The sequence below is a fragment of the Tachysurus vachellii genome, chromosome 26 (genome assembly GCF_030014155.1).
Source record: "Tachysurus vachellii isolate PV-2020 chromosome 26, HZAU_Pvac_v1, whole genome shotgun sequence".
In the NCBI taxonomy this organism is placed as follows: Eukaryota; Metazoa; Chordata; class Actinopteri; order Siluriformes; family Bagridae; genus Tachysurus; species Tachysurus vachellii.
The window spans coordinates 14,189,912-14,216,849 of record NC_083485.1 but is presented as its reverse complement, the minus strand read 5'-3'; the positions used below and the strand labels follow the sequence as shown (position 1 = coordinate 14,216,849).

Genomic DNA, 26,938 nt, shown 5'->3' with positions numbered 1-26,938 from the left:
CAAAGCTAGCTGCTAGTGCTAGCCTAATCACACATGTCAAACATGTCTACTGATTGTGATGTCACTGAATAGACTTACAGAATATCAAGATCTCAGACTAATTTACCACAGAACAACAGAGTATAGCGAGTGATGTTTAGCCGTTATGGTGAAAATGGCCGATTCATCCCCAGTGTGTGTGAAAATTTGCTGAATAAAACACACACACACACACACACACACTTTCTCTCAGGGGAACTGCTTTTGATTTTAGAACAGTGCGATTATCAGATTTAACAACGAGGGTTTTTCTGTACGTGTACGTCGTTTTGGCTTTACGAGCCCTGTGGGATCTCTGGTCCTTAACGCGTACGCTCTCATGTGAATAGCTACACGTGTGTTTCAGCTGTGAAATAATAAAACGCCATGTGTGGCCTGAATCCAGTCACCCTGAAGCACAGTGCTTGCTCATAGCTGTAACTAAATGAGTCTTTTTTTAGGTTAACTGAAATTGAAAGGTTTTTCATTTCGGGTTCTATGAGTCAACTGAACGAAACGGGTTGACAAGCGCTAACACCTTGACTCGGCTGCTTTGAAAAGTGCTCAGCTTTTTTAATTCACCGATTTATCAGAAATTGCTCAAACAATGATTTGTACTCTGTATTTTTAACTAGTTTGTTTTCCCCCCTCCTCCACACCTTATTATCCTCCTTCGCTAAATCGTAAAAAGCAGCTTAGCGATGAAAGATGGCCGCCATTTCCTTCATGTTAATCGACTCAGCCATCTTACAGAACAAAGCTGGTGAAGTCTGATTCGAGATGGGGCTTCGTGTGATTTATTTATTTATTTTTACATCTGCTTATGCTAAGTTCATTTAGGAAGTCAGCTTAAGCTGGGCACATTAGCCGTAGTTTAGCTTTTTTTTTTCAGTGCTCTTACTAGTCTTATGCAGCAACAAAACAGACAGGTTTCCTTTGACAAAAAAAAAATAAAAAATCTGTTGTACATCATAGTCTATTTATGTTTTCATCTGGTATCAAAAGCGTTAGCATTTGTTTTATGTAAATTTTTATTTTTTTTTCCCAGGGAAAACCGGACCTGAACACAGCCCTGCCGATCCGACAGACAGCCTCCATCTTCAAACAGCCCGTCACCAAAGTGGTCAACCATCCCAACAACAAAGTCAAGACAGATCTCCAGCGAGCGACCGAACAGCCTCGGCAGGTGAGCGTGTTGGACTCGGCGTCAGCGGATTACAGTCATGTGCTAATTATCAGTTGTAGGTGATTTACCTAAATCCCTAAAGTATTACACTGCATTCAGGAGCTTGTTGGAAGATTGTACTTGCCAGATAGTGGATCAGCAAATACAACTTATCTCAGTTTGGGTGCTTTTTGGGTGTTTTTTTAATCTACTGAAAGCAAACATAAATATCAGGTATCATGTATATATTTTACATGCAAAAAAAATCTTCACATTTAATTTACTTTATTTATTAATTTAAGGCCATTTAATCCAATTTACTTAAGTCCATTACCACTTAAAAGCACTATTAAATCTGGAAGCTTCTTTGTCCACACCTTTTCTGGGCACATTTAAGTCTGCAGTACACTCCCGTGACCACAAGGGGCTGCTAAATCCACACATTTTAGCAGCAGCAGCACTGGATGGTTGTAACGGTACTAATCAGAATTAGAATCAGGTTTATTGGCCAAGATGTTCCTCTTAATTAAGAAGAACATTTTGTTACGGTGTGTGTTGAGAGACCTATGGATGGTCCATTAGTTATTCTTTTATTTTTTTAATCTTTTTTCTCCTTGTTCTTGTTTTCTTATTCGTGGTTTTTTTTTTTTGGGAAATTTGCTTCTACACTCAACGATAAACACACAGCCTCAAGATGTGTTTGCCTTCAACTGTGGATCGAGAAAAGATGGAGAAGCGGTTTATTTTTTAGATTATGAAGGAACCGACATATCAGGAGTGTTTTTTTAGGTCGACTGAACCAGTCTAGATTAACGTACACTGGAGGTCAGTATGATTACTAAGAGAGGGAGGAAGCTGTGCTGTAAGAGCGGTTAAGGGAAGAAGGGGTAGTGTGACAGTGGGAGTTAAGGTGAGGGAGTGATTTAGTGTGTGTGTGTGTGTGAGAAAGAGAGAGATTGTGTGTGTGTGTGTGTGTGTGTGTGTGTCGGCGATACTTCAGTAGTCATTGGGGTTTGGGAATTATCTTGCTGCCTGACTGCTCTGTTCTCCGTGAGCAGGGCTGTAATGATCACACCATCCCCCATTCATCCATCCCTCTTTCTCCCTCTCTCTCTCTCTCTCTCTCTCTCTCTCTCTCTCTCTCTCTCTCTCTCTCTCTCAAACCTCTCACTCCTACACAGTCTACATGTGCTGATACAACATTCTCACATCACCACATTACTAAACCTTCTGTTAAAGCTTAAATCTGATGTTTTCTCCAACCTTTTCTTTTAAACCCAAAAGAAAAAAAAAAGCTTGACTTTCTTCAGGAATCAAATTTTCAAAGCGTTTTCAATAGAAAGCAGTCGTGAAGCTAGCCGCTATTTGTTAGCCACTAGACATGCCGTACATGTCTACCGATTGCGATGTCACTGAATATCCTTTCGTTTTGGTATTATCATCTTCCTCATTATTTCCTTTCCAAACCAAGGGAAAGTGTGTGTGTGTGTGTGTGTGTGTGTGTGTGTGTTTTGGTTGTCCAGAAAGCTTGTTTCTCATATGTAGTCTTTCATCTTTTCCAGGATAAAATGTCGCTAATTCTTTTCTATAAAAACAGTAAAATTACAGCTTTTATTCCAACTGTGAAGCGTGGTCTCATCATTCTAATGGATTTAGCGTAGCATCTCTGCACGCAATCCAGAGCCTCTTATAAATGTATAAAATGCTTTGCTTCACACAGCGATGTAAAATCTCTCCCAATTACCAGTAACAAAAAGACCTATTAGATTATTAAGCATAATAATACGAGTTAATTTCTTCCGTCACTGGATCTAGTAAGAACATACGGCGTGTGAATGGCTGCCGTTGGCGCTAGTCCCAACTCCTTGTGCTCTCTTAAAAAAATCAGCCATTGTTGTAAAAGGTGAATTTATTTGTAAAGGCCCCGAGACAGTCATGGAGGAGCTTTTTATTTAAAAAAAAACACAGTTCAGTAAATCCAGGGGCCTGTTTATGAGCTGCTGTTGGCGAGTCATTTGAAGTGCCAAGCAAAGCTGCCATGTTGGCTAAAGATGGCTCCCTTGGGCTCATCCTGGACATTGGCGGCAAACAGCAGAGTGCTTGAAGTAGAGGGTTGTGCAAACATTGCTTGAGAAGTTGTTTCCGGAATCTTGGCCCAGTTTTAGTACAGTTTGTGTGGTACAATTTCCACCGCCGTCTGTCATTTCAACGTCTGCGATTTCCAATCGGGAATAATTAATATAAGAATGCTACAAGATTAACATATTAAACATTTTCTACCGCTTATCTGAACTACCTCGGGTCACGGGGAGCCTGTGCCTATCTCAGGCGTCATCGGGCATCAAGGCAGGATACACCCTGGACGGAGTGCCAACCCATCACAGGGCACACACACACACTCATTCACTCACGCACTCACACACTACGGACAATTTTCCAGAGATGCCAATCAACCTACTATGCATGTCTTTGGACCGGGGGAGGAAACCGGAGTACCCGGAGGAAACCCCCGAGGCACGGGGAGAACATGCAAACTCCACACACACAAGGTGGAGGTGGGAATCGAACCCCCAACCCTGGAGGTGTGAGGCGAACGTGCTAACCACTAAGCCACCGTGTGCCCCCTCATATTAAACATATTTTAAATGTAAAAAGCAGCATTTGAGCCTAATGCTGACTAAATCCCATGCAGGCTGATTAAAAAACATTTTTAAGACTCGCTATTGGAACCAATAAACACTTGATTTCCAGGTTTCTTATGATTTAAACCTCAGCATCACACATGCAGGATGGACTTGGTGTTTTTTGTATATCTGATTTTAAGTCATGTTCCTTATCTCTCTGTGTATACGCAGCTGTTTTGGGAGCGGAGGTTGAAAGGTTTGAGGTCGTCCGACGTCACAGAAGAAGTTCTCAGGTCTATGGAGCTTCCTAAAGGTTTACAAAGTAAGCGCTCGCTCATATTTCCTCGCATATCTTTGTTGTTCTGTAGACAAGATTTATTTGGGTGAAAAACATCTGGACGGATGGATTTTCTCTGGAATGTGGAACGATTAGTCATGGACCAAACGGTACTTTAGGGAACCTAAAATGGTTCTTCCATGTACAGTATGTTCTTGATGTAAAGAGCCTGCATTCGAAAGCATTACGGCAAAGGAGAATTTTGCCAGATTTTTCAGCAGGACTGGTGCGGAAGGGCAACGTTCAAATGACTTGCCTCTTCCGGAGATACTTAAACAAGCCTTCAGTTTTTAGACTATTCGTATTCCGTGACCTAGTGAACCAGTATAGATGTATTCATTGATTGAGACTTCAGATGAAGCAGCATTGCTGATGGTCTAATGGACTGGGCAGAGATGACGAGTGTTTCCTAACAGAAGGTATTTTACAAACTAGCAACTCGGCACATAAATGTATGTATACAAAAGTATCCCTTCTTTTCAGGTGTAGGTCCGGATTCGTCAGACGAGACGTTGCTGTCGGCCATAGCCAGCGCTTTACACATGACTTCAGGCCCTATCACGGGTCAGACATCGACGGCAGCAGAAAAAAATCCCGCTATCTGGCTGAACACCTCCCAGCCGCTCTGCAAATCCTTCATCGTCACTGACGATGACATCAGGTATGTCCACCTAAACACGCAATCTGGTTTTGTGATCAAACGCTATCAGAGTGTTTCAGGTCTCTCGTCACAAACCGAGTCTCATTTGAAGCCTCTCCGGCAATCGATTTGTGCTGAATTTCCTGCAAATTGCAGGCGAAAAATGTGACCACTCCTTCCACTGCTTGATACACTGACCTCCGTGTGCTCCCTTAGAACCTTCTTGAGTGGTATTTTTTGATTTTTGCGTCAGTTATCGAGAGCCTCGATGAAACTAGCTGTGTAATGTATTTGTTTACGCGCTTCGTTTTCACTTCCATCCGTCTGCCGTCTCCGCTCAGGGAACCCCCCACCCCATCCCCCTTGCGATCGGGCGACTTCATGAGGTCCATAAAGGACGCCAATTTCGATCTCGCTTCAGCTCTTTGAGACATTACAGACAAGATAAATCGGGGCCTGGCTACTGTATTTGGCAAAGCGAAGAACCGAAATAAGATTTTCTCCTGGCAAGACAGAGACGTTTTCTGTCCTGAGAGCCACCAGGAATGCTGATGATCTCATCTCTTTCTACCTTGACAGGGATGATGTATTTATCTGTCAAGAGCGCATGTGGAATTACTCAGTTCAGGGTGTGATGTGGGCTGATTAGCCTTAGAAATAATCGGTACCTGCTTCAAGCATCTACAAGCCGCCACAAAAACAAGCGGATACAAATAAGCATCTTCAGACGTTAACGATTACTCAAGCAAATGGCTTGAAGTGCTGAGGGAACCACAGGTTCCCATAAACACCGGTTCTGTTTCTGAATAATCACCGCCGCTTTCATTTGACGGGCACTGTTTGATCTTCGGTACGCACCTGAAGTGATTTTCAGAAACGATGCTCCGCCCACTAGATGGCAGTAGTCGTCTTTTTGTGTTTGGTGGAAAAACAGGACCAAGTTTGTATGAGTACGAATGTGTTCGACCAACGCTATGAGGCTGTGAAATGCCTCGGAGATGAGCTGCTTGCTGCCGGTGATTATAGAGTTGGGAGAAACGAAGGAAATGAATCGTGTCTCGTCTGTTTTCCTGCTTTCCTCTTTCTCTTTGGAAGAAAAGGAGAGCGCAGGCGGGGGCTTGGATGACTGGAAGAGTGTTTATGCAGGATGTCATGCTTATGCAGCATTTACTGTATGCAGTCGCTTCCTCCTAAGTGTTTGGAGGAACTAAAGGGATCTGGAGGAAGACTGACAGAGCTTTTGGATGGGTTGCTCGTTTGCGCCTTCCATCGGGGTGCCAGTAAAAACTGTAATCCTCTTAAAAGGTTAATTCACTGCGCCTCCTGCTTGGGACTTTTTTTTTTTTGTTCTTTAGGCTTCCTCTCTCTCCTCAGACTCATCTTCGCATTTCCTTTTCCACCGTTATTAAAGAAATGTCATTTTACCATTGGATCATTTGAGCAGAATCCAAAGATACATTTATGCACCTAGCAGGAAGGAGAATCGACACTGTGATCACAAACAAATACGATGTTTTCCTAGCTTTCTGAACTAGAAGTGAGCACAATGTCAGCACTTTTTCTTTTTGCTGTTACAGCAAACAGCATTCGGTGCTTGCGGTCTCGCCGAGCGAAACAAGCCTCTGATTTAAAACATGTTTTGGCAGATGTAAACAAAACGCCTGATTTTAAAACATTGCAGCTTTTTTACCGTGAGGATTTTTTTTGTGCTTTACAGCAGCGTTCAGTTCGGTTCAGTCCGTTAAGCTCCACCCCCTAGAGTTTCTGAGTCGCAGAGCTCAAGACCTTTTTTAGTAACTTAATTAGTTCTAGTTCCTCTGGTTAAGTTAGGAATATTATTAATAGTTAATGTACCAAAGATGTCTAAAGATGATGATTATTTTCCTCTTAACTGCATTTGCTGTGATTCTAATCACGACATCGCATACATTTTGTCTCTGTATTTACATTTAATCTTGTGGATCGTTTGTGAAACAAGTTAGTTCCTGTTATCACTTTGTCTTTCTTTAAGCTCTTATTATTTTTTTTCAAAATGTTATTTTATGTTATGTTTAGGGTTGGGAACCGATTGGGAACTGGTGGGAACTGTTTTTTAACAAGAACCGGAACCGTGCGGAAGTTTCGGTTCCAAACGCGGTTCTGATGCGATGACGGGCAAAGCGCTTGGAGCGGTCACTTTAAATAGCCATGTCTTACCTCATGAATATTCATTGTTTACGCTGTTTACAGTCACGCAACCAAATTAACGCAGCTTACCACAGAACTCAGTCACTCACGCTGCTGTGCTGAGGTACGCTTTGTGTTAAACATGTCTTAAAAAAAAGTCTAAAGTTTGGATTCATTTCCAAAGCTACAACAATGAGGCAAATCTCCCCCCTCTGAGGGGGTTTTCTCCACAGCTGGAGATACAATAAGCCACTAAAGGTCTCGTCTTCTCCCAGAGAAAGCAGACGTGTTCATTATTCTTCAGGAAAAAATGCTAACTGTTTTGCTAAGTTGTAATTCTGGATGTTAAATTTGATGTTGGATTTATTTAAATTTAAATTGTTATGAATTGAAATGTTCTGTTTAAAATATTTAAAGAGTGATTAATAAACACAAATGGAATTGTTTAAGTATTGTGCATTATTTTTCACGTTTCTTTTATTATGGAATCGGAATCTGAACCGGGAATCGTAAGGCGGAACTGGAACCGGGATCGGAACCGGAAAATTTCTTTTGATACCCAACCCTAGTTATGTTAGAGAGAAACTGCAGAGATTTAACTGTGGCTCTTAAAATTGTGACGCTAATGGAACTCCTTCCAAAAAATGTTATCATCTCCTTTTCCGTGTGTATGTTACACACTACTGATGCTGTATATTGTACAAAAGCATAATATTACACAATATTGTTATTTGCACTACTATGCACTTCTTACACTTTTATGTACACAACTGATCAGTCATATATTCTGTATTCATATTTAATACTCTCACTGTCTATAATGTCTCACATCGTCTGCATTGTCTTGTCTTGTATAGTATAGTGTTATTTATGTCTGTACTTTTGAGAGTCACAAACAGCTGGAAACCAAATTCCTTGTGTGTGTCAACACACTTGGCAAATAAACCTGATTCTAATTTAAAAACTTTACCATATTAACAAATATGTATATGGCGAGCATATGAACTTCCAAACTGCTAGTCAACCTACCTTTGGACTGGGGAGGAAACCAGAGAACCCAGAGGAAACCCTTAAAGCACAGGGAGGACTCAAATCGAATCAAACCCCCAAATCTGGAGATGCGATGTAAAAAACGCTAACCACTAAACCACCGTAATCTACCGTATCTGACCAATCAGAATAGAGAATTCAACAGCGCTGTGGTTTTCCTAAAGAGTCCCTGCTGTGGAAATTCATTAGTAATCATGATCATGTTCTTGAGGTCATATGCATAACCAGGAAGACTTTCTTCTACTTCTTTTTCTTCTGTTTTTTCGTCTTATTATATTATTAAACGTGTTTATTTGTGTGTTCTCAAAGTGGATTGCGGTTGTCGTAGTTTAAAAACCGTCATGTTTTTATTTGCATCTCCCTTCATTAACCTCTAATTACACTCGAGACGGCTGCTAAAGTTGCGACTCGCTAACGAGAGCTCAGGGTTAATCCGGATGAGAAGGAACGGAGGGGGGATGGGGGCACAGACATGGACGGGGGAAGGGAGTTGATTGACAGGAGGAAGGAGTAATGGGGAAGGAGATGAGAGGTGAGAGTGAACAGGAGGATCAGCAGCGCTGATGGGTGATGGAGAGTAGTAAAAGGAGGTCAGACGTAATCAACAGAGCAGTTAGACAGCAGTAGACAGGGTACAGGCTTCTGAAGTCTAGCTCTATCTCCTTTTCTTTCTCTTTCTTGCTGTCTGTTTCCTAATCCCCCGTGTTTCTCTCTCCTCAGGGAGCAGGAGCTGAAAGTGTACCAGGCCAGGAGGAGTCTGGAGGAGGCTCTGATGGCTGACAGTTTGGCGCGGGCCACCGAATCTGCTAGAGACGTGGAAGGCAGAGCGGCGTAGAGACTCCAGCAGGTGAGAGAGGGTAGGGGGAAAAAATAAGAGAGGATGTTTCAAAGGATTGTCACTAATTGTCGATTGAGGGAAAAAAAAAGACTGACAGCCCTGATGAAAAGGTGTTTCTCATAACTTCATGTTAAAATGCATCGAAAGTTGTCCAACTATATTAAGCGCTATTATATCTGCTAATGAAGTTATTGTCACGTTCCTTTGTAATCAGCATTGTCACTGTAAATATCTGTATTCGGATTTAAACCTATAATTTACCTTTTCTTGCCTACGGTATTCTCTCTCTCACTCATTTTCTACCGCTTATCCGAACTACCTTGGGTCACAGGGAGCCTGTGCCTATCTCAGGCGTCATCGGGCATCAAGGCAGGATACACCCTGGACGGAGTGCCAACCCATCGCAGGGCACACACACACACACTCTCATTCACTCACGCAATCACACACTACGGACAATTTTTCCAGAGATGCCAATGAACCTACCATGCATGTCTTTGGCCCGGGGGAGGAAACTGGAGTACCCGGAGGAAACCCCCGAGGCACGGGGAGAACATGCAAACTCCACACACACAAGGTGGAGGCAGGAATCGAATCCCCAACCCTGGAGGTGTGAGGCGAACGTTCTAACCACTAAGCCACCGTGACCCCTGCTTTTTAACATAATTTTTATTTTTTATTTTTGAAAGTAAAAATTTTACTTATAGTTTTAGGGTGGCTGAGATCACAGACAGGGGGCTGGAGCCACCCTAAAGAAGGTCTAGAACCGCCCCTGCGTTACACAATGAATATTCAACTCACATTAGTGAAACCTTTTGGGATTGGTCTCAACTAAATGCCTTGTAAAATGGGTTGGCACTCCGTCCAGGGTGTATCCTGTCTTGATGCCCGATGACGCCTGAGATAGGCACAGGCTCCCCGTGACCCGAGGTATTTCGGATAAGCGGTAGAAGATGAATGAATGAATGAATGAATAAATGTCTTGTAAACACTTCTAGCAAAAAAACAAACAAACAAACAAACAAACCAAAAAAAACCCCAACTCTTACTCATGTATATTCTGTAGCTTTAGTAACATTAGTTCGTATCGCTGTCAGTCTTTCGATGGCATTTACAAATCTTTTCTAAATCCAGTTCTTTACTTTTCCAGTTATTCCAGGATCGGATCAAAATCGTATGCGTTTTTCCCTCATCACTAGATTAAGACACAGTGTAATTATTAGTCTATTGCTGAACTCTGTTTGTTCATTCTGAACCACTTCAGAATGATTTCCCAAAAAAAAAAAAAATAAAAAATAATTAAAATATCTCAGTTGCAGCACATTGTTGTTTGCCCACTGTGTGATACAGCTGTGAGCAGCGGTGTGCAGAACGAGCTCTGCTTATCAGCTGTTTAGTGATTCTGTAAATATGGATCTTAGCGCAGTTGGAGTTCTGGCTCTCATTAGCTTTGGCATATGGCCTGCTCACTGCTGTGTAACACTTTTTTTCTTTCCGCCCTACTTTTCTCTGAAATTACATTGCATGACTCAAGGCCACTTCAAAAGCTATATTTACCCGCCAGTGTCAGCTTAGGTTTTGTCCTGTGGAGCTTGTGGTTCAAACGCCTTTTTAAATATTCTAAGCTGCAACAAATTGCAGTTTAGCCTCACAGGAGCTCAGCATTAGCATTTGCCCCGTGTTGTAGTGGTTGTAAGTGTAAAAGAGATCGCTGTGCTAAAAAACAGATTCTGACTTGATTCCTGCGCCGTGTAGGTCGGAAGGAAGGAGAGTCGCGAGTCGATGCTAATTTCGACAAGTGGCTTTTTGGTGGCGCAGAGAAGTCCTGAGCTGCAGACGGTCATGAAATATTCAGGTGGTCATTAGAAGCCGGGTTCGACCGTAGCTGCTCTCCGACTGTCTCCTTGGCCCAGTGCTTCTCTTCTTTCCTCTTCATCTCCCTCTAATGAATCTTTAAAGCAAATTAATAGTTCATTTTTCCAGCCCCACCTCCCCAGGAACCGTAGCTCTTCAGTAAGCGCCGACCCACAAGGGGAGTTCAACCGTGCCACATCTCGTATGCCTGAGTACTCCTCCATTTTGAGAATGCATTATAGTAGCTATTAAAAAAAGGCCCTCTGGTTCCTTTTGAATGCTGATGTGGAGCGTCTGTCACCTGATGCCGCATTGACTTTAACGTTTTTTTTTTTTTTTCTTCCCCAAGAATTCATTTTCACCGTCTTGTATCCGTTGGTTCAGGAAGGATCTGTTTTTAACACAAGTGTTGGTTAATGTCTATCCAAGCTGTTTATCGTTTTGTGTTTTCATCAAAGCCAGCATGCGCACGTGACACGATGGTGTGTTTAGCTGTCAGCAGGATTTCATTTGTTTATTCAGACTTTGACCCCCGTGTGGGGTCAGCTGCCCCCTGTTTAGAGGGCTGAATACGGCTGGCGGTTTGCAATCACAAGCCACAATTTGAATACAAATTACAGCGTATAAAGCACAGGGAGAAAATCCATTAAATCTGTCGCTACTTGTTTTGTAAATGCTGATCTTTTCTTTGATTTGAATGAAGAATTTTTTTCTACTTGTAAAGATTTTTTCTTAAACTCAACTCAGACTACTTACAGGGGGTATAATGGGGCATTTATTTCTGTTTACTATATGATTATATGAACACACTACTTAGAACAGCCTCTTTAGTGCAGTGCAAAATGTTTAATACAAAAGATTAATGTCATAAATGATGAAACGGCCACGCCTCCTTTATCATACTTACTGACACAGAGGCCACGCCTCCTTTATCGTACTTACTGACACAGAGGCCACACCTCCTTTATCGTACTTACTGACACAGAGGCCACACCTCCTTTATCATACTTACTGACACAGAGGCCACACCTCCTTTATCATACTTACTGACACAGAGGCCACACCTCCTTGATCATACTTACTGACACAGAGGCCACACCTCCTTGATCATACTTACTGACACAGAGGCCACACCTCCTTTATCATACTTACTGACACAGAGGCCACACCTCCTTTATCATACTTACTGACACAGAGGCCACACCTCCTTGATCATACTTACTGACACAGAGGCCACACCTCCTTTATCATACTTACTGACACAGAGGCCACACCTCCTTTATCATACTTACTGACACTGAGGCCACACCTCCTTTATCATACTTACTGACACAGAGGCCACACCTCCTTTATCATACTTACTGACACAGAGGCCACACCTCCTTTATCATACTTACTGACACAGAGGCCACACCTCCTTTATCATACTTACTGACACAGAGGCCACACCTCCTTTATCATACTTACTGACACAGAGGCCACACCTCCTTTATCATACTTACTGACACAGAGGCCACACCTCCTTTATCATACTTACTGACACAGAGGCCACACCTCCTTTATCATACTTACTGACACAGAGGCCACACCTCCTTTATCATACTTACTGACACAGAGGCCACACCTCCTTTATCATACTTACTGACACAGAGGCCACACCTCCTTTATCATACTTACTGACACAGAGGCCACACCTCCTTTATCATACTTACTGACACAGAGGCCACACCTCCTTTATCATACTTACTGACACAGAGGCCACACCTCCTTTATCATACTTACTGACAGAGGCCACACCTCCTTTATCGTACTTACTGACACAGCGGCCACACCTCCTTTATCGTACTTACTGACACAGCAGCCACACCTCCTTTATCGTACTTACTGACACAGCAGCCACACCTCCTTTATCACACTTACTGACACAGCGGCCACACCTCCTTTATCGTACTTACTGACACAGAGGCCACACCTCTTCACTAGACTGATTGACCTAGAGACCACACCTTTTCTATAGACTGATTGACATAGAGGCCACACCTCCTCACTATACTGAATGACACAGAGGCCACACCTTCTCACTATACTGATTGACACATCTGACCTTTCACTGGTACTAATTCCCCTAGAGGACACGCCTCTTTCATTGGTACTGGCTCACCTAAGGGCCACGCCCCCTTAACTTGCACTGACTTCCCTAAAGGCCATGCCTCCTTCACTGGTACTGATTCACTTAGAGGCCACGCCTTCTTTACTGGTACTAACTCCCCTAGAGGACACGCCTCTTTCATTGGTACTGACTCACCTAAGGGCCACGCCCCCTTCACTTGCACTGACTCACATAGGGCCATGCCTCCTTTACTGGTACTAACTCCCCTAGAGAACACGTCTCCTTTACTGGTACTTACTCATCTAGAGGCAATGTCTCTTTACTGGTAATGACTCACCTAGAGGCAGCGTCTCCTGTACTGGTCCTGACAAACACAAACACGAAAAGCAATCACTGAGAATTCACTTTGTGGATATCTTATGCCAATTAATTCTTTAGAGGCTTTAAAGTGCTGAAATCTGTAGTGGATTTGACAGGTTTTATGATCCCCCTTGGTGTCGTAGTTACAGCAGTGTGACCCAGCTGGATTTACTGAGCACTTGTAGTCCAGACCAGGCCCTCAGAGGTTTGCCACTTACCTATAAACCTCCTCTGCTCCTGGCACAATGATTTTTTTTTTCACCCCCATTCACACAATGACAAATCCAAAGCATGGCACGTTTCCTTCCAAAGTACGAGTGCTTCCAGAAAACACCATCATACATGCCCATCTGCTGTAGCGACAATCAGGAGAGGGGAAAGAAAGAGCGAAATTGCACAGTGAATTGGAAAGATAGTGAAGAGGACAGTAATTATCTGATTCGCATTTCTAATCTGGCGTCGGAGCTAATCACAATGGGGTGGGATTATGAACGCTGTCAGTGCAGGTCGGGGACAGATGATGGTGGCTGCCTATCTGTGTCTTCCACATGTCGCTCTTCTCCTCTCTCCCTCCGGCCCTGTGTTACGCTAACATCCATAAATAGGGGGTAGATTTGATTATCGTGTATAATAGACAAAAAGGCAGAGCTGCAATTACCTCCGAATGGGGCTGGTGTGGGTTTTTTCTGGATCTCTATATTAGCGTACACACACACACACACACACACACACACACACACACACACACACACACACAGGAATGCTGATGTGATGGAGCACTCCTTAATGCTGATATACACACACACACACACACACACACACACACACACACACACACACACACAGGACCAACGCTGGTGCCGGTGTTTTTTCCCAAATGATCAGGGGGCAGAAACAAAGGGGACGAAACCCAAAACACAGCAATTTCTCATAATCAAAGAGATATGGATATTTTAGTTCCAAGAGAATCCATGGCAGGACTTTTTTCTTGGCCATCGCCTCGTTACGTTGCGGCTCTCAGACGTTAAATATTTAAAGGCTAAAAGTGAGCAAAATCAGAAATGTGTGCGGAATAAGTGAGTGTGCTTTGTGCTTTTACAGTAGGTACAAATCAGGGGGTCGTCGTCGTCCTCTTGTTTTCCTGCGTAGTGTTTATAAGTGCAGCAAAATCCCTTTAATGTTTAGGATATGTTCTAATGCATTATTAATTATGAATGAACCATTAACTTTACTCTGGCATCATTATACTTCTAGAAAAAAGGAGAAGAATGATTCTAATCACTGTGTTGATCCAACAACAACAGTTACATTTACATTCACAGCATTTGGCACACGCTCTTATCCAGAGCGACGTACAGAAGTGCTTAAGTCTCTATCATTGGGTACATTAACTCTGGGTCACTAGGGTACATACTTAAGATACCATGAGTCTTAAACATTGTTTAAGTTTTTTTTTTTTAATAAACATATACGCAACAAACAAGGAAAGAAGTGCTAGTTGAAGTGTTTCATGAATAAGCAGGTCTTCGACCGTCTTTTGAGAATAGCCAGTGACTCAGCTGTCCGGACCTCTAGGGGAAGTTCATTCCACCACCTTGGTGCCAGAACAGAAAAGAGTCTTGTTGTGTACTTGCCTCTTACCCTGAGAGATGGTGGAACCAGTGGAGCAGTGCTGGTAGATCGGAGGGTGCGAGATGCAGAGTGAGGAGTGATGAGGGCTTTGAGGTAAGAGGTAGTTGGTCCGTTTTTGGCTTTGTAGGCCAGCATCAGTTTTGAATCTGATGCGTGCAGCTACCGGAAGCCAGTGGAGGGATCGCAGCAGCGTGGTGATGTGTGAGAACTTAGGCAGGTTGAAAACAAGCCGTGCAGCTGCATTTTGGTTCATTTGCAGAGGAACAAATACCTGAGCATCCTGTGTGGACAAAAATGGCAGAATCCTTCTAATTTTGTAGAGCAGGAACCGACAACAACGGGGGCACGGTGGCTTAGTGGTTAGCACGTTCGCCTCACACCTCCAGGGTTGGGGGTTCGATTCCCGCCTCCACCTTGTGTGTGTGGAGTTTGCATGTTCTCCCGGTGCCTTGGGGGTTTCCTCCGGGTACTCCGGTTTCCTCCCCCGGTCCAAAGACATGCATGGTAGGTTGATTGGCATCTCTGGAAAATTGTCCGTAGTGTGTGATTGCGTGAGTGAATGAGAGTGTGTGTGTGCCCTGAGATGGGTTGGCACTCCATCCAGGGTGTATTCTGCCTTGATGCCTGATGACGCCTGAGATAGGCACAGGCTCCCCGTGACCCGAGGTAGTTCTGATAAGCGGTAGAAAATGAGTGAGTGAGAGGAACCGACGACGACAACAACAACAACAACAACAACAAAACTCCTACTTCCTTTCCATCTCAGTCTTTTGTCTCCATGGCTCTGAAATTTTATCTGGCATTAAATTAGTATCATCCCACTCTGTATTGATCATTAGGTGCCTAATGTTTCACAACCTGTAGCCTTTTATTTTTGTTCATTTATTTATTTTGCCCCTTATGACAAGGGCCTTGGTTGAGATTGAAATGAAATAGGTGTGTGTGATTTCGGCGACGATGCTCGGTGTTAGACGTACGGCTCATTGCATCCCGCTCCAGGAAATAGCTCGCGTGTAAAACTGGAATCCAGGCGTAACCCCGGCAGCTCTGTGAGAGATGCTTTATTAGATTTGCGGTTTAAGGATCGATACGCTGCGTGCAAATGTGAATTAATGATGCAGGTGCTGCTCTTAAAGGTTTGTAGCAGGAAAAAACACTAACAGCTTATTGGCCTTCAATCACAGACTGTTCAAGCCTTTCTTGGTCCTTGTATGTGTGTGTGTGTGTGTGTGTGTGTGTGTGTGTGTGTTTGATTCTCCTCCACCTCAGTTCTTGGCATTATTGTAAATGTCTCACTGTGTACGTATTGTTGTAGCTACTGATTTTTGGAATGCTAGTTGTTCCGCCTAGCGTTAAACGTTATCGCTATGGCAACCAGTAGTCCTGTATCCTGTAGCTTCAGCAGTGTTTTTTTTTCTTTTTTTTTTCCCTCCTCTACCATCTTTTTTTGTTTCACCGAATGTTCCAGGTGCACATTTTTTTTCTTTTTTCTTTTAGACCACAGTGCAGCTTTTGTGAGGGGAAAAAAAAAAGGAAAACATTCCCGTGGCTCCTAAACGAAGCGTTCTTATTGCCGAAAGCAAGAGCCAGCTCTGATTTAATCCCAGCACAGATCGCTCAACGCTCCTAAAACAGACAAATCCTCATTTCCTGCTTATTTATGATCCCACCTTCCATCACAGAGTCTCTTCTTTCTGAACTCAGGCTTCCTTCTTGCGGCCCAGACGTTTGTTAAAAGAACCGCGTTTGTTAATATTTCATTCACGAAGCCTCCCTTTTCTGCTCCGTCTTTCAGCACGGCGCTTTGCCGATAAGTGTGGATAATTAATGCTTGCGCTGCAGGCACACTCTTAAGTTGTAGGGCAGTTAGTGTTAATTACCAATGTTTTTTTTTTTCCCCCCCCCAAATAAAAAAAAATCTTATCCTAAGTAAAAAGCATCTGTTAATGGAGACGTAAATTACACGCGTAGAAATCTTAGATTGATTCGAACCCTTTTTATTTTTCAGAGCGGGTTATTGGAGGGAGGGGGGTGTTATGGGGGGGGGGAGTGACTGGAAAAGGTGCTAATGCAGTAATGTGGAGTCAAACAGTGTGTCCTGGCATTGACTAGAATTACACCGGAAGTCGGAGTTCAGATGTATTTTGTGTCTTTGGAGCATGTTTTGGAGTGTCCATGCCCTTCAGCAGCACACACACACACACACACACACACACACACACACACACACACACACACACACACACACACACACACACACACACACAGCAATCCCTCACCATCTCTGCGGATCTCCATCACCTTCTCTTGCTCCCTTTCATGTTTCCCCGAGCCTCCTGCAGTCCTCTTATTGATTACTCCTGATCCTGAGGGGTTGGTTTATTTATTTATTTATTTATTTATTTGTTTGTTTATTTGTTTGTTTATTTATTTATTTTAAAACTCCCATTTGCACTGCCATTCGAATACAACATTTTCCTCAACATTGCTTCTCGTCTGACTCCCTTCGCCACACCGACCTCGCTCGGTTAACGTCCTGCGCTGGTTTGAAGAGCGTGATGTAAAGCCCTGGAAGCTCAGAAAACTAAAGACACTGAAACTACTGATCAAGATCTGGTCACATTTTAATCATCGCTTATCTGCAACACTTACAGTCGCATCTTTTGATATCAGAGCTCTGAGATTTCTTACAAAACAGATTTCTTACTGTTGCTTCATATCGGCGTTGTTGAACTTCATTAATGAGACAATTAGAAATGAAAAGAATTTTTTTTTTCATGTGTAAATGCAAACAATACTGAATAAGATTGAATATTATTTGCTTTTCCATGTGAAAAAAAAAGTTTTTAATCTTTGCGTCTCAGAGCAGAAACGAGTTCGATACCAACATTTACTCTGAAGATACAAACATTTGTGTGGAAAAGAAAATAATCGTTTTTGATTTATTAGAACTTTTTCGTTTATTGACCCTAGAATTCTAGAAAAAAAAAACAGAATTGCTTATAAAGCACTACAAATTCTTAAAGTCCTGAGTGCCTACTTTCACATGAGCTTCATATTAACACCACTGTGGAGCGAGAGAGACGTGACGAAGACGTTCGGTGATCCACATGGACACGAATCAGGAGCAAACTCTTTTTTTGGCCTCTTTCAAAATTCACTCCTTAATATTTAATCCCTTAGTTTAAATGTATCTGTCTGATCAATCTGAGGTGATCTCACACACCGAATCACATCTTTTCTTCTTCACAGAAGAACGCACTGAATCCAGGCGGTGACGACCCTCCATTGACGACCCCTTCCCTCAGAGATGATGTCATAATTCTGCGCCGGGACCCGTCCCGCAGACCCAAGCACACTTTACAGACTCACGGACAGCTTTCGACCAAGACCGTTCCTTTTTATTTCCTTTTCTTTCCTTTTTTTTTTTTTTTTTTTTTTAAATCTAGAGCATATATTTTTGTGTACATATCTATATGAATCAGAATTATTTTTTTGTGCAAAACAAACAAACTTTTTTTTTCTACAGGAACTCAGTGAGCAATACTTCTGAAAAAAAAAAAAAAAAACTTAGTCAGGTTGCAATCTGCTGGATTTGTATTGCTAACTTTTTTCCCCCCGGTCTCTGACACTTGACGAAGGGATTCGATCTTTTTTCAGGGTTTGTAATAAATAATGCATTTACATAACTATTAATGAGACCTCGCTTATTTAAGAGAAATAATTTTATACCTTGGAATAAAAAAAAAATACCTGTACATTTTGTGCATCATAATAGAATAAATAAATAATAATGTTCACATCTGTGCTGTCATTTTTCTTTTTATTTCAAGTGCTCAGTTAAGGAGCTGAAGCTCCTGAGTCTTGAGGGGAAGCAACATTTTTTCTGAACAAGACACTGCTTTAAAAATGATCCTCATCATAGCGATGAATATTTTGTGGCAAATTATTTGTTTATTTATTTCAAAATGTTTTCATTTAAAAGATTTTGTATATTTATGACTGGATTTATTGTAAGTACATTTTAGATTTGTTTCGTTTTATTTAAAACTGTTCCATTTTTATGTACTATGTATTTATTATTTAAATATTTATTATTTATTTATTAAAAAAATATATATATTTTATTTTTTTTCAATTTGTTATTCTATTTTTTTATATTAAATACATACATATTTATTTGTTTGTATTTATTTTTAAAGTTTGCATTTTATATCAAATATTTTTTTTTTTCTATTGGACTTATTTTTTTTTTTACGTTTTAAAGTTTATGTATGTATGTATTTGCTAATTTATTTAAAGTTAACAAATTGGACCCCGTTTACATAAATCAGGAAACGAGACCATTCAAAAAAAAAAAAAAAAAAAAATTCGATTGCAATTGTGCTTTAAAGCATCAGTTTTCCTGGAAGTGGTGTGTCATTTGTGGCACATGGATGGCTTATGATCTTTCCATTACGGCTGCTGCAGGTTCCACGGGGCTTCCGTGTGCCGTCATTAGCATGCGTTAATGGTCTCGTGTTGCCAAGATAATATCGGTCTATGGGAATTTTCTCCCCCTCCGTCCCTTTCGTTGGCTCAGGCTTGCTTACAAAATGGCCAGAGAATCCATTTGCATCTTATAATGGCCATGTTTTGCATAATTTTTTGGACTCTGAAGTTATTTGCTTCTCTTGTTCAGAGCTTAATATTCGAAATTTCCAAAAAGATGCATGTGACTTGGTTTAATGCATCAGCTGGAGTAGGCCATGTGTCTGCATCATTAAAACTCAATAATGACCCTAACAGGATGGAAAACAGTCATGTGACATTTTCCACCCATAAACAAAATGACCAATTTCTGTGATATCTGGCTCATTATTTGTAATTGCGTGTACAAAAGAGGCATTTTAATGGTTCGAAATGGTTCAAATGCCCTCTCTATCTCTGCTGCTCTTCTGGCAGCCTGTGTTTTTGTAAATGATCTCAGGTTTCACAGCATGAAATGACTTCAGAGCTTCTAATTACGGCGTGTTATCGGATGTCGTATCTGATTAGTGGCCTGGCTAACTCCAATGACGCGCACTTCTCCAGCATCGCAAGAAATCGGACGAGTCAGCGAACTGTACTGTCGGCTCGGACTCTGCGCTTCTTATTAGTCGGTAATGGGAAGACCTCTGGCTCCGAGGGAGTTTGTGATCTGCAGCGGATCCTCGACGTGTTTGTTTCGTCACGTGCGTGAATTATGACATAATTTTTTATTTGTTTGTATTTAGAACACATTTGTGAGAATTTGATGCTGAAATAAGGCACGTCGGAGTGTGAGAGTTTGATCCTGGGCTTAGGTACATGATTGTTTTGTGAGTGACCCACAGAATTAATGGTTACAACTAAGTGGATTAGTGGTCACTTCCAGGGACAGGGGCTTGATTCCTGACTCCGCCCTGTGTGTGGAGTTTGCATGTTCTCGCCGTGCTCTGGGGGTTGCCTCCAGGTTCTCCCGTTTCCTCTCCAGTCCAAAGATATGCGTTGTAGGTTGAATGGCATTTTTATATTGTCCATATTGTGTGTGTGTGTCCAATTTGTGCCCTGTGATGGACTGGCACCTCACATTGTGCCTCGAGTCACCCTCGAGATTCCATGTTCTCTGTGACCCTGTGTGTGATAAGCTTCAGAAAACGGATGGATGTGGATATGGAAATCGTCTATCCAGCTGACACATGGGCTACAAAAGCTGTGTATTAAGTGCGAAAAGCTTCAAATACTGTACCAGCTCTGGCACGAAGGAGATAATTACACTTCCTAAAATGACAGTCAGATTTTTTATTTTTTTTTTTAAAGAATATGGCTTAAATATCTCTTTATGGATTATGTTTTTTTTTACACACAAGACCTTAATACATTTCCCAGCAATGATTTATAAAATTTGACAAATACTTGATGAAAGTGATAAAAGGACAGAAATAAAACTTTGTGTCTACAAGCTATTCGGAAATGAAAAGGAAACGACTCCTTTGCTGAAACGTTAAGAGGAAAAAGCGTGAGCGTTGCTTTAAAGCCGAGCGTCACGACTTTATGGGCATTACTACACAGATTGCGGCATAATTGAGCTCAACAGAGTCATAAAATTATGTTTTTATTAGTTTTTTAGCACCAGAATGCGACTTGGTATAAAATGACTCAGTATAAAGAAATGACCTTAGTGCCGCTGTCAGCTTGGGAACTTTGGTCAAGATTTCATCTGATATGTTTGAATGGCTCTTGTTTCACTTTCATTGATTTCAATTTTACTCAAACAGCCAATTAAAGCATTCCTGTGAAACTAAACGGTGTACATTTTTCTATTTTGACCCTCTGAAAGAAAAAACCCACATAAAACAATATGGTAAGTTTTATAAGTCTTTATTTATAAGTGGCTCATTTTGAAATCCAATTTCAGATCACATGTTTATATTTTTTTTAATACCAGGAATCCAAGATGCGCCTCATGCTCATGAACCTCGTACTGCTGCTTCCCATCATCTCCCTGAAGCTCCGGTACTCACCGGGTCTGAAGTACCACATCCTGCCCTTGTAGTGAGGATACTCGTACATGAGCCAATGGCCGTCCATCACGTGACACGACATGCAGCCGCTGGACCAGTGGTAACGATCCATGATGGAGTCGCAGTCGTCAGTCACGTCCATCGTCTGGCCCATGAAGTTCTCCCTCTCGTACATCCTCATCCTGTAGGAGCCGCGGAACTGATTTGTAGGCAGAAAGGATGAATCGAAGGGTCAATTTTTGATCCAGCCAGTTGTATTAAAGATTATGCGTATAATCTTACTATTTTCAGTAATGTGTCCTTATCAGACTCTCCAACTTCCAGCCTGTTTACTCAGGCACCGCTCTCATGTCTACACATTAATATTCATTGCGCAGCCCTCTGTGTTTATTCATATTCATTACTTGACTCTCCGTGTGGTTTGATATGTGTTTTAGACCACAGTTTATTAGCAGCAGCCAGCATGACGACGTTAGCTTACTCTGGCAAATTAGCTTGCTAACAGAACACTAAACAAACCTCAGGGTGAACAAACACATCCCTGAACTAAATCTTTTGCATTTAAAAAAACAATTATTTGAAGCTTTGTAGCATCCTTTTGTTTCGTTCACGAGCTGTGTGTCGTCCTGAATTAGGTACTAGCATGCTAAGCGAAGTAGATGTTGCTCCGTATTGCATCATTGGCTGTTTGTTTTTATTTAGTCAGTCAGTTTATACCACAACACTGTTGATTTCTTAAATCTTGATCTCTAGTAATAACACACCTCTGAGTGAAGTAATGTCTGCAACATCAGTCACGGGTCTACGTTAAATAAACGCACCAAACCCATTACCTTAGCGTTTCTATAGTTAGCTGTGTGTACAGTTAGCTGTAACTGCACAAATTCTCCAGCGTCATCTTTGGAACAGTCAGAGATAAAGCTGTGATTTTTCCCAGCACAGAAAAATATTTATGACGAAGAACTCGATCATTTGCTTTGAATATTGAGTCGGTCTTCGGTCACGTTTCATTATATGTGATGTACATAAAGAAAGTTCACTTTCCTCACCGTCTGCAAAGGAAGACTTCGTAATGTGAATCAACCTACCATGGGGATCATGCGGCAGGATCTGATCCAGTTGTTCATGCCCCATCCCCACATGTTCATGTAGTCTGGGTAATCGCCCCTTCTGAGGAAATATTGGTTCCCCATGAAGTTGGACTGATCGTAGACCATCCAGCAGCCGCTCTCCACCCTGCACGAGTAGCAGCGGTTCAGGTAGGACGACATGTCGGCGCAGTCGCTGCTGCACTCATAGGAACGACCTTTGAAGTTCCTCTCCTCGTAGAAGACAATCTGAACAAAAAAAACAAGACTTAAGACATAAAACTTTCCTAATGCTAGATGGATATCTCAAAACCCCCTTAGGTTCTTACCTTCATGGTTGCACTGGGCAATTTTGAGGCTTTGTTGTAGATGTAGCCAACTGGTGACGGACGCGCACTCTTCCATCATTAAACCCTCGTATTTATATCTGACTGACCCTAAAATCAGACCAAACACCTCATTGTTATAACCCCCTGAGCAAGCAACATAGCACAGAGAATGGCTTTTATTACAATTCCATGTGATTCAGCTTCCACATGGCTTTTGAATAGATGCAAGACAATACATCGGAGCGTTTTATTTATATATTTATTTATTTTTTCCTGTGTGTGTGCACTATACTGGGTTTGTCATTTTCAGGATGAATAGCTGTGCTCAGTTGAATGCTTTTTTTTGTCATGATGTCAGGCTGAATGAGCGATTTGGCAGCACTACGAGGGCCAAATACATCATTACACCTGATCTGGCACCGCAGCATTTCAGGATCGATTGTTAAAACTCTTTCACTTAATATATGACTTTTACCTGCTAAACAACTTCCTTTAGTGGTATCTGCAATAGAAAGGTTCCATAAACCCAGATTAGAACCGTTCAAGAGCTTTATTTTTAACGGTGTAATTCTAAACATTCGTAAATACTTTCTAGAAATGTCAGCTGACACGATGCGTCCAATTCAATTACAGTTCCAAACTCTCTCTCACTCATTTTCTACCGCTTATCTGAACTACCTCGGGTCACGGGGAGCCTGTGCCTATCTCAGGCGTCATCGGGCATCAAGGCAGGATACACCCTGTATGGAGTGCCAACCCATCACAGGGCACACACACACACTCTCATTCACTCACGCAATCACACACTACGGACAATTTTCCAGAGATGCCAATCAACCTACCATGCATGTCTTTGGACCGGGGGAGGAAACCGGAGTACCCGGAGGAAACCCCCGAGGCACGGGGAGAACATGCAAACTCCAGACACACAAAAGGCGGAGGCGGGAATCAAACCAACAACCCTGAAAGGTGTGAGGCGAACGTGCTAACCACTAAGCCACCGTGTTCCCCCACAGTTCCAAACTGTACATTTTAAACAAATGTCATTAATACTCTGGCTATGTAGAGCTGGTTTGTGAATAAATCTTGACTTAACAACCAAACGGTTACCAGTCAGGACTTTAGCTCAGAGATTAGCGTATCCAAGTTAATCATTTTGGCTGTAATTTTTCCCCCCAACTAATATAAAGTGACGTGACATACGGCTAAGTACGGTGACCCATACTCATACCCCGAATTCGTTCTCTGCATTTAACCCATCCAAAGTGCACACACACAGCAGTGAACACACACACACCGTGAACACACACCCAGAGCAGTGGGCAGCCATTTACTGTATGCTGCGGGGAGCAGTTGGGGGGTTCGGTGCCTTGCTCAAGGGCACCTCAGTCGTGGTATTGCTGGCCCGAGTCACGAACCCACAACCTTAGGGTTAGGAGTCAAACTCTCTAACCATTAGGCCACGACTTAAGTCGTGAAAATACTGAAAATAATGATGACTGGAACACTTTACCAGTTCATTTTATTACTCACAGATCTCAGACAGAAACGTATCTATCAAGTGTGTTTTAGCTGATTCTTAAAAACAACAACAAAACAGTAATCCTAATTAAATCTGCTTAGTTAATGCATCTATTATTTTGCAGGCGGTGAATCAGATTTCATCTACAGCTTTGTGTGTGTGTGTGTGTGTGTGTGTGTGTGTGTGTGTGTGTGTTTGTTTGATGCAGGCTGACAACACACCAGTACTACAGCCAAATCAGTCTAAAAATAGCTTGTTCCTTATTTGAGTCATTTAGCAAGCTGAGTGCAAAAGTTTGTACACCTTTGTGGTGCATTGATAAAAAAACATAGATATTTTATTCTGCATGCAGAGAGGAATCGAAATGCTTCGTTTCGATTGGCTGAAATTAGAACATATCGTAGGAGCTATTTGAATACTTTGTTGTGATTGGCATATGGTGGCTATTTAAAATACAGTCCATTATAAATATCAGGCTGTTCCAGTTCTTAAACTTCCTGTTTTCTGCACACTGTTTTACACTAACACGTGGTTTGGGATGATGTATTAAACGCAGCTCTGTAGTTAGTGTGAGGTAAAAAGAGTTGAGAGAAATTCGTTAAAGAGTCAAACAAACTTTTCCGTACATTCAAAGCTTTCCATAATCTCAGGATGCCATGTGTTTGTTTTTTCCCCCTTGTTATGTCGCTTTGTAGAAGCCAACATTCTGTTTTCCTATTTCAGCTTAGACAAAAATTTATAAAATTTAATGCGGCCTTGGGCTTTCGAGCCACATGCACCAAATTCGGATATGTTGTAGACGCTGGTCTGAAGTTTGTTGCTATTACTTTTCTAAGTGATCCGAGTACCGGTACTTCCAGTACTGGGTCTCAAAGTGGCCTTTTTTCCCATAGACTCCCATTATAAACTTTGGAGGTTTATAACTCGGCAAGCTTTCGAACTATCTACACCAAACTCGGCCAGCTCCTTTAGGGTGATACTCTGAACAAAGGTTTATATTGATGTACCGATTGGCCTTTCGGTTGTCCCGCAGCCCCGCCTCCAAAATATGCAAAATCAAAAAACTTTTTACAACATCGACATGTGACATATCAAAACACTCAGAACAATGAGGGGAATTTCCTCACATGTATTCTGATGACATCATGTGACGTCTCGTGATGTCACGTGAAAATAAAAAATTTTGCACAACATTGGCATGTGACATATCAAAACACTCAGCCCAATGAGAAGAACTTCCTCAGGAGTATTCGGATGACGTCACATGCTCGTCTCCACTTGCCTCCAAATGTTTTAGCACCCTATCTTTCTGTCCACTTGCCTCTAAAAGTAACACTGACACTTATGTCCACTCGCCTCCAAAAAGCACCGGCCTTTGCGAATACTTGCCTCGTCAAAGCCAACATCAAAGTTTGTCGCGTCGACTTTACAAATCTATTTTTTATTTATTTTCTTCATTTTCTTAACACTCTAGTTTTAGCTTTAAATATATCACCAAAAACACAGCAACCATACGATACGATAGCAACCATTTGAGAGATTTCATGATTTTATGAAACTAAACTGAACGTTTTAGCATTTATATGTTACAAAAGCCCGAGACGTTTGATTATATTGACACGTATAATACTTTCCCCTTCGTTGAAAAGGCTATTTGGAAGCTAATAAATAATTTCCGATCTAATTAATATTAATGAGTACCATGAATGAATGAGATGATTAATAGATACTTAGGAATAATACACAACACACAAGTAAAGGTGGTAAAGGTGTGCTTTATAACATCCTATATGCACATTTCATCTGTGTAGCATAAAATATTAATCCAACCTACAATATCTACAGCACTACATCATTTTATCTGCCCTGGCTCACTATAATGATCAAATCATAATCATTACAGTTCATAAAAATCGTATACTTTTTTGTGCCCACGTGTGAAGGTCAAGTGTGAGGTCGAGATCTTCAACAGGAATGCCCCTTTTCCACCGAGGCAGTTTGAGTGCTGGTTCGGAACCTGATTTAGAACCAGTTCTTTCTTTTTCGACAGCCAAAGCACCGGCTCTGAACCAGGAAAAGTGGTTCTTAAGTAGCACCAAAACGTTCCTGGTCTAGACTTAAGAACCGCTTGTGTTAGGGGCTGTGGGCGGGGCTGTGGGCGGGGCTACTGTTAGCGCATTTGGTAATGTACCTTAAGTATACTAATGTTTAATACACTTTTACTTTACCGCAATATGATACATTATCAGCACACATGATAGTAGTTAGCTACATGCTAAGGCTAACTTTTTTCTGTGTTAATGATAAAATAACGTTATGTACTTTCTCGATAACAACCTCCGTTTGTACAGATTACATGGAGCTGCACGTACACGTTGGATTCGCCGCGTTTGGGTGTTAATGTAGGTTCACAAAGCCATGAGCATTAACAGTAAAGCAACATCCGCCATTTTTGATGTGTTTGTGTTTGTCGCTGCTGCGCTAACGTTGCTGTGTAACATGACACGTATACAGTGACGTCAGACTCGGCTCTGTGATGCTCTCTAGCCGGTGGTAAGACAAACCGGTTCTTAGAAGGTTCACCAGTGGAACCAACTTTGAACCAGCACCAGCGCTAGCTCTGAACCAGCACCCGGTTCTTTTTGGTGGAAAAGGGGCAGAAGTGGCATAATCCAAATTTC

General features: G+C 41.9%; 2 protein-coding genes across 2 annotated transcripts in view; one reads left to right on the top strand and one right to left on the bottom strand.

Annotated features, from left to right (window-relative positions):
* Positions 1–18,596, top strand: part of mbd2 (methyl-CpG binding domain protein 2) — a 33,314-nt gene extending 14,718 nt beyond the window's left edge. Inside the window, exons 3-7 of the mRNA XM_060862646.1 lie at positions 1,067–1,204; positions 4,039–4,129; positions 4,628–4,805; positions 8,721–8,847; positions 18,047–18,596. Of these exons, the coding sequence (XP_060718629.1) occupies positions 1,067–1,204; positions 4,039–4,129; positions 4,628–4,805; positions 8,721–8,835 (522 nt within the window). The 3' untranslated portion in view covers positions 8,836–8,847; positions 18,047–18,596. The remainder of the gene's footprint in view (positions 1–1,066; positions 1,205–4,038; positions 4,130–4,627; positions 4,806–8,720; positions 8,848–18,046) is intronic.
* Positions 18,597–21,232: 2,636 nt separating this feature from the next.
* On the bottom strand, positions 21,233–24,885 carry LOC132840845 (gamma-crystallin M2-like). Its single transcript, XM_060862885.1, has 3 exons — positions 24,874–24,885; positions 22,407–22,655; positions 21,233–21,517 (listed from the first exon to the last, which is right to left on the bottom strand). The coding sequence occupies exons 1-3, from the start codon at positions 24,883–24,885 to the stop codon at positions 21,233–21,235; spliced, it is 546 nt and encodes a 181-aa protein (XP_060718868.1).
* Positions 24,886–26,938: the final 2,053 nt, after the last annotated feature.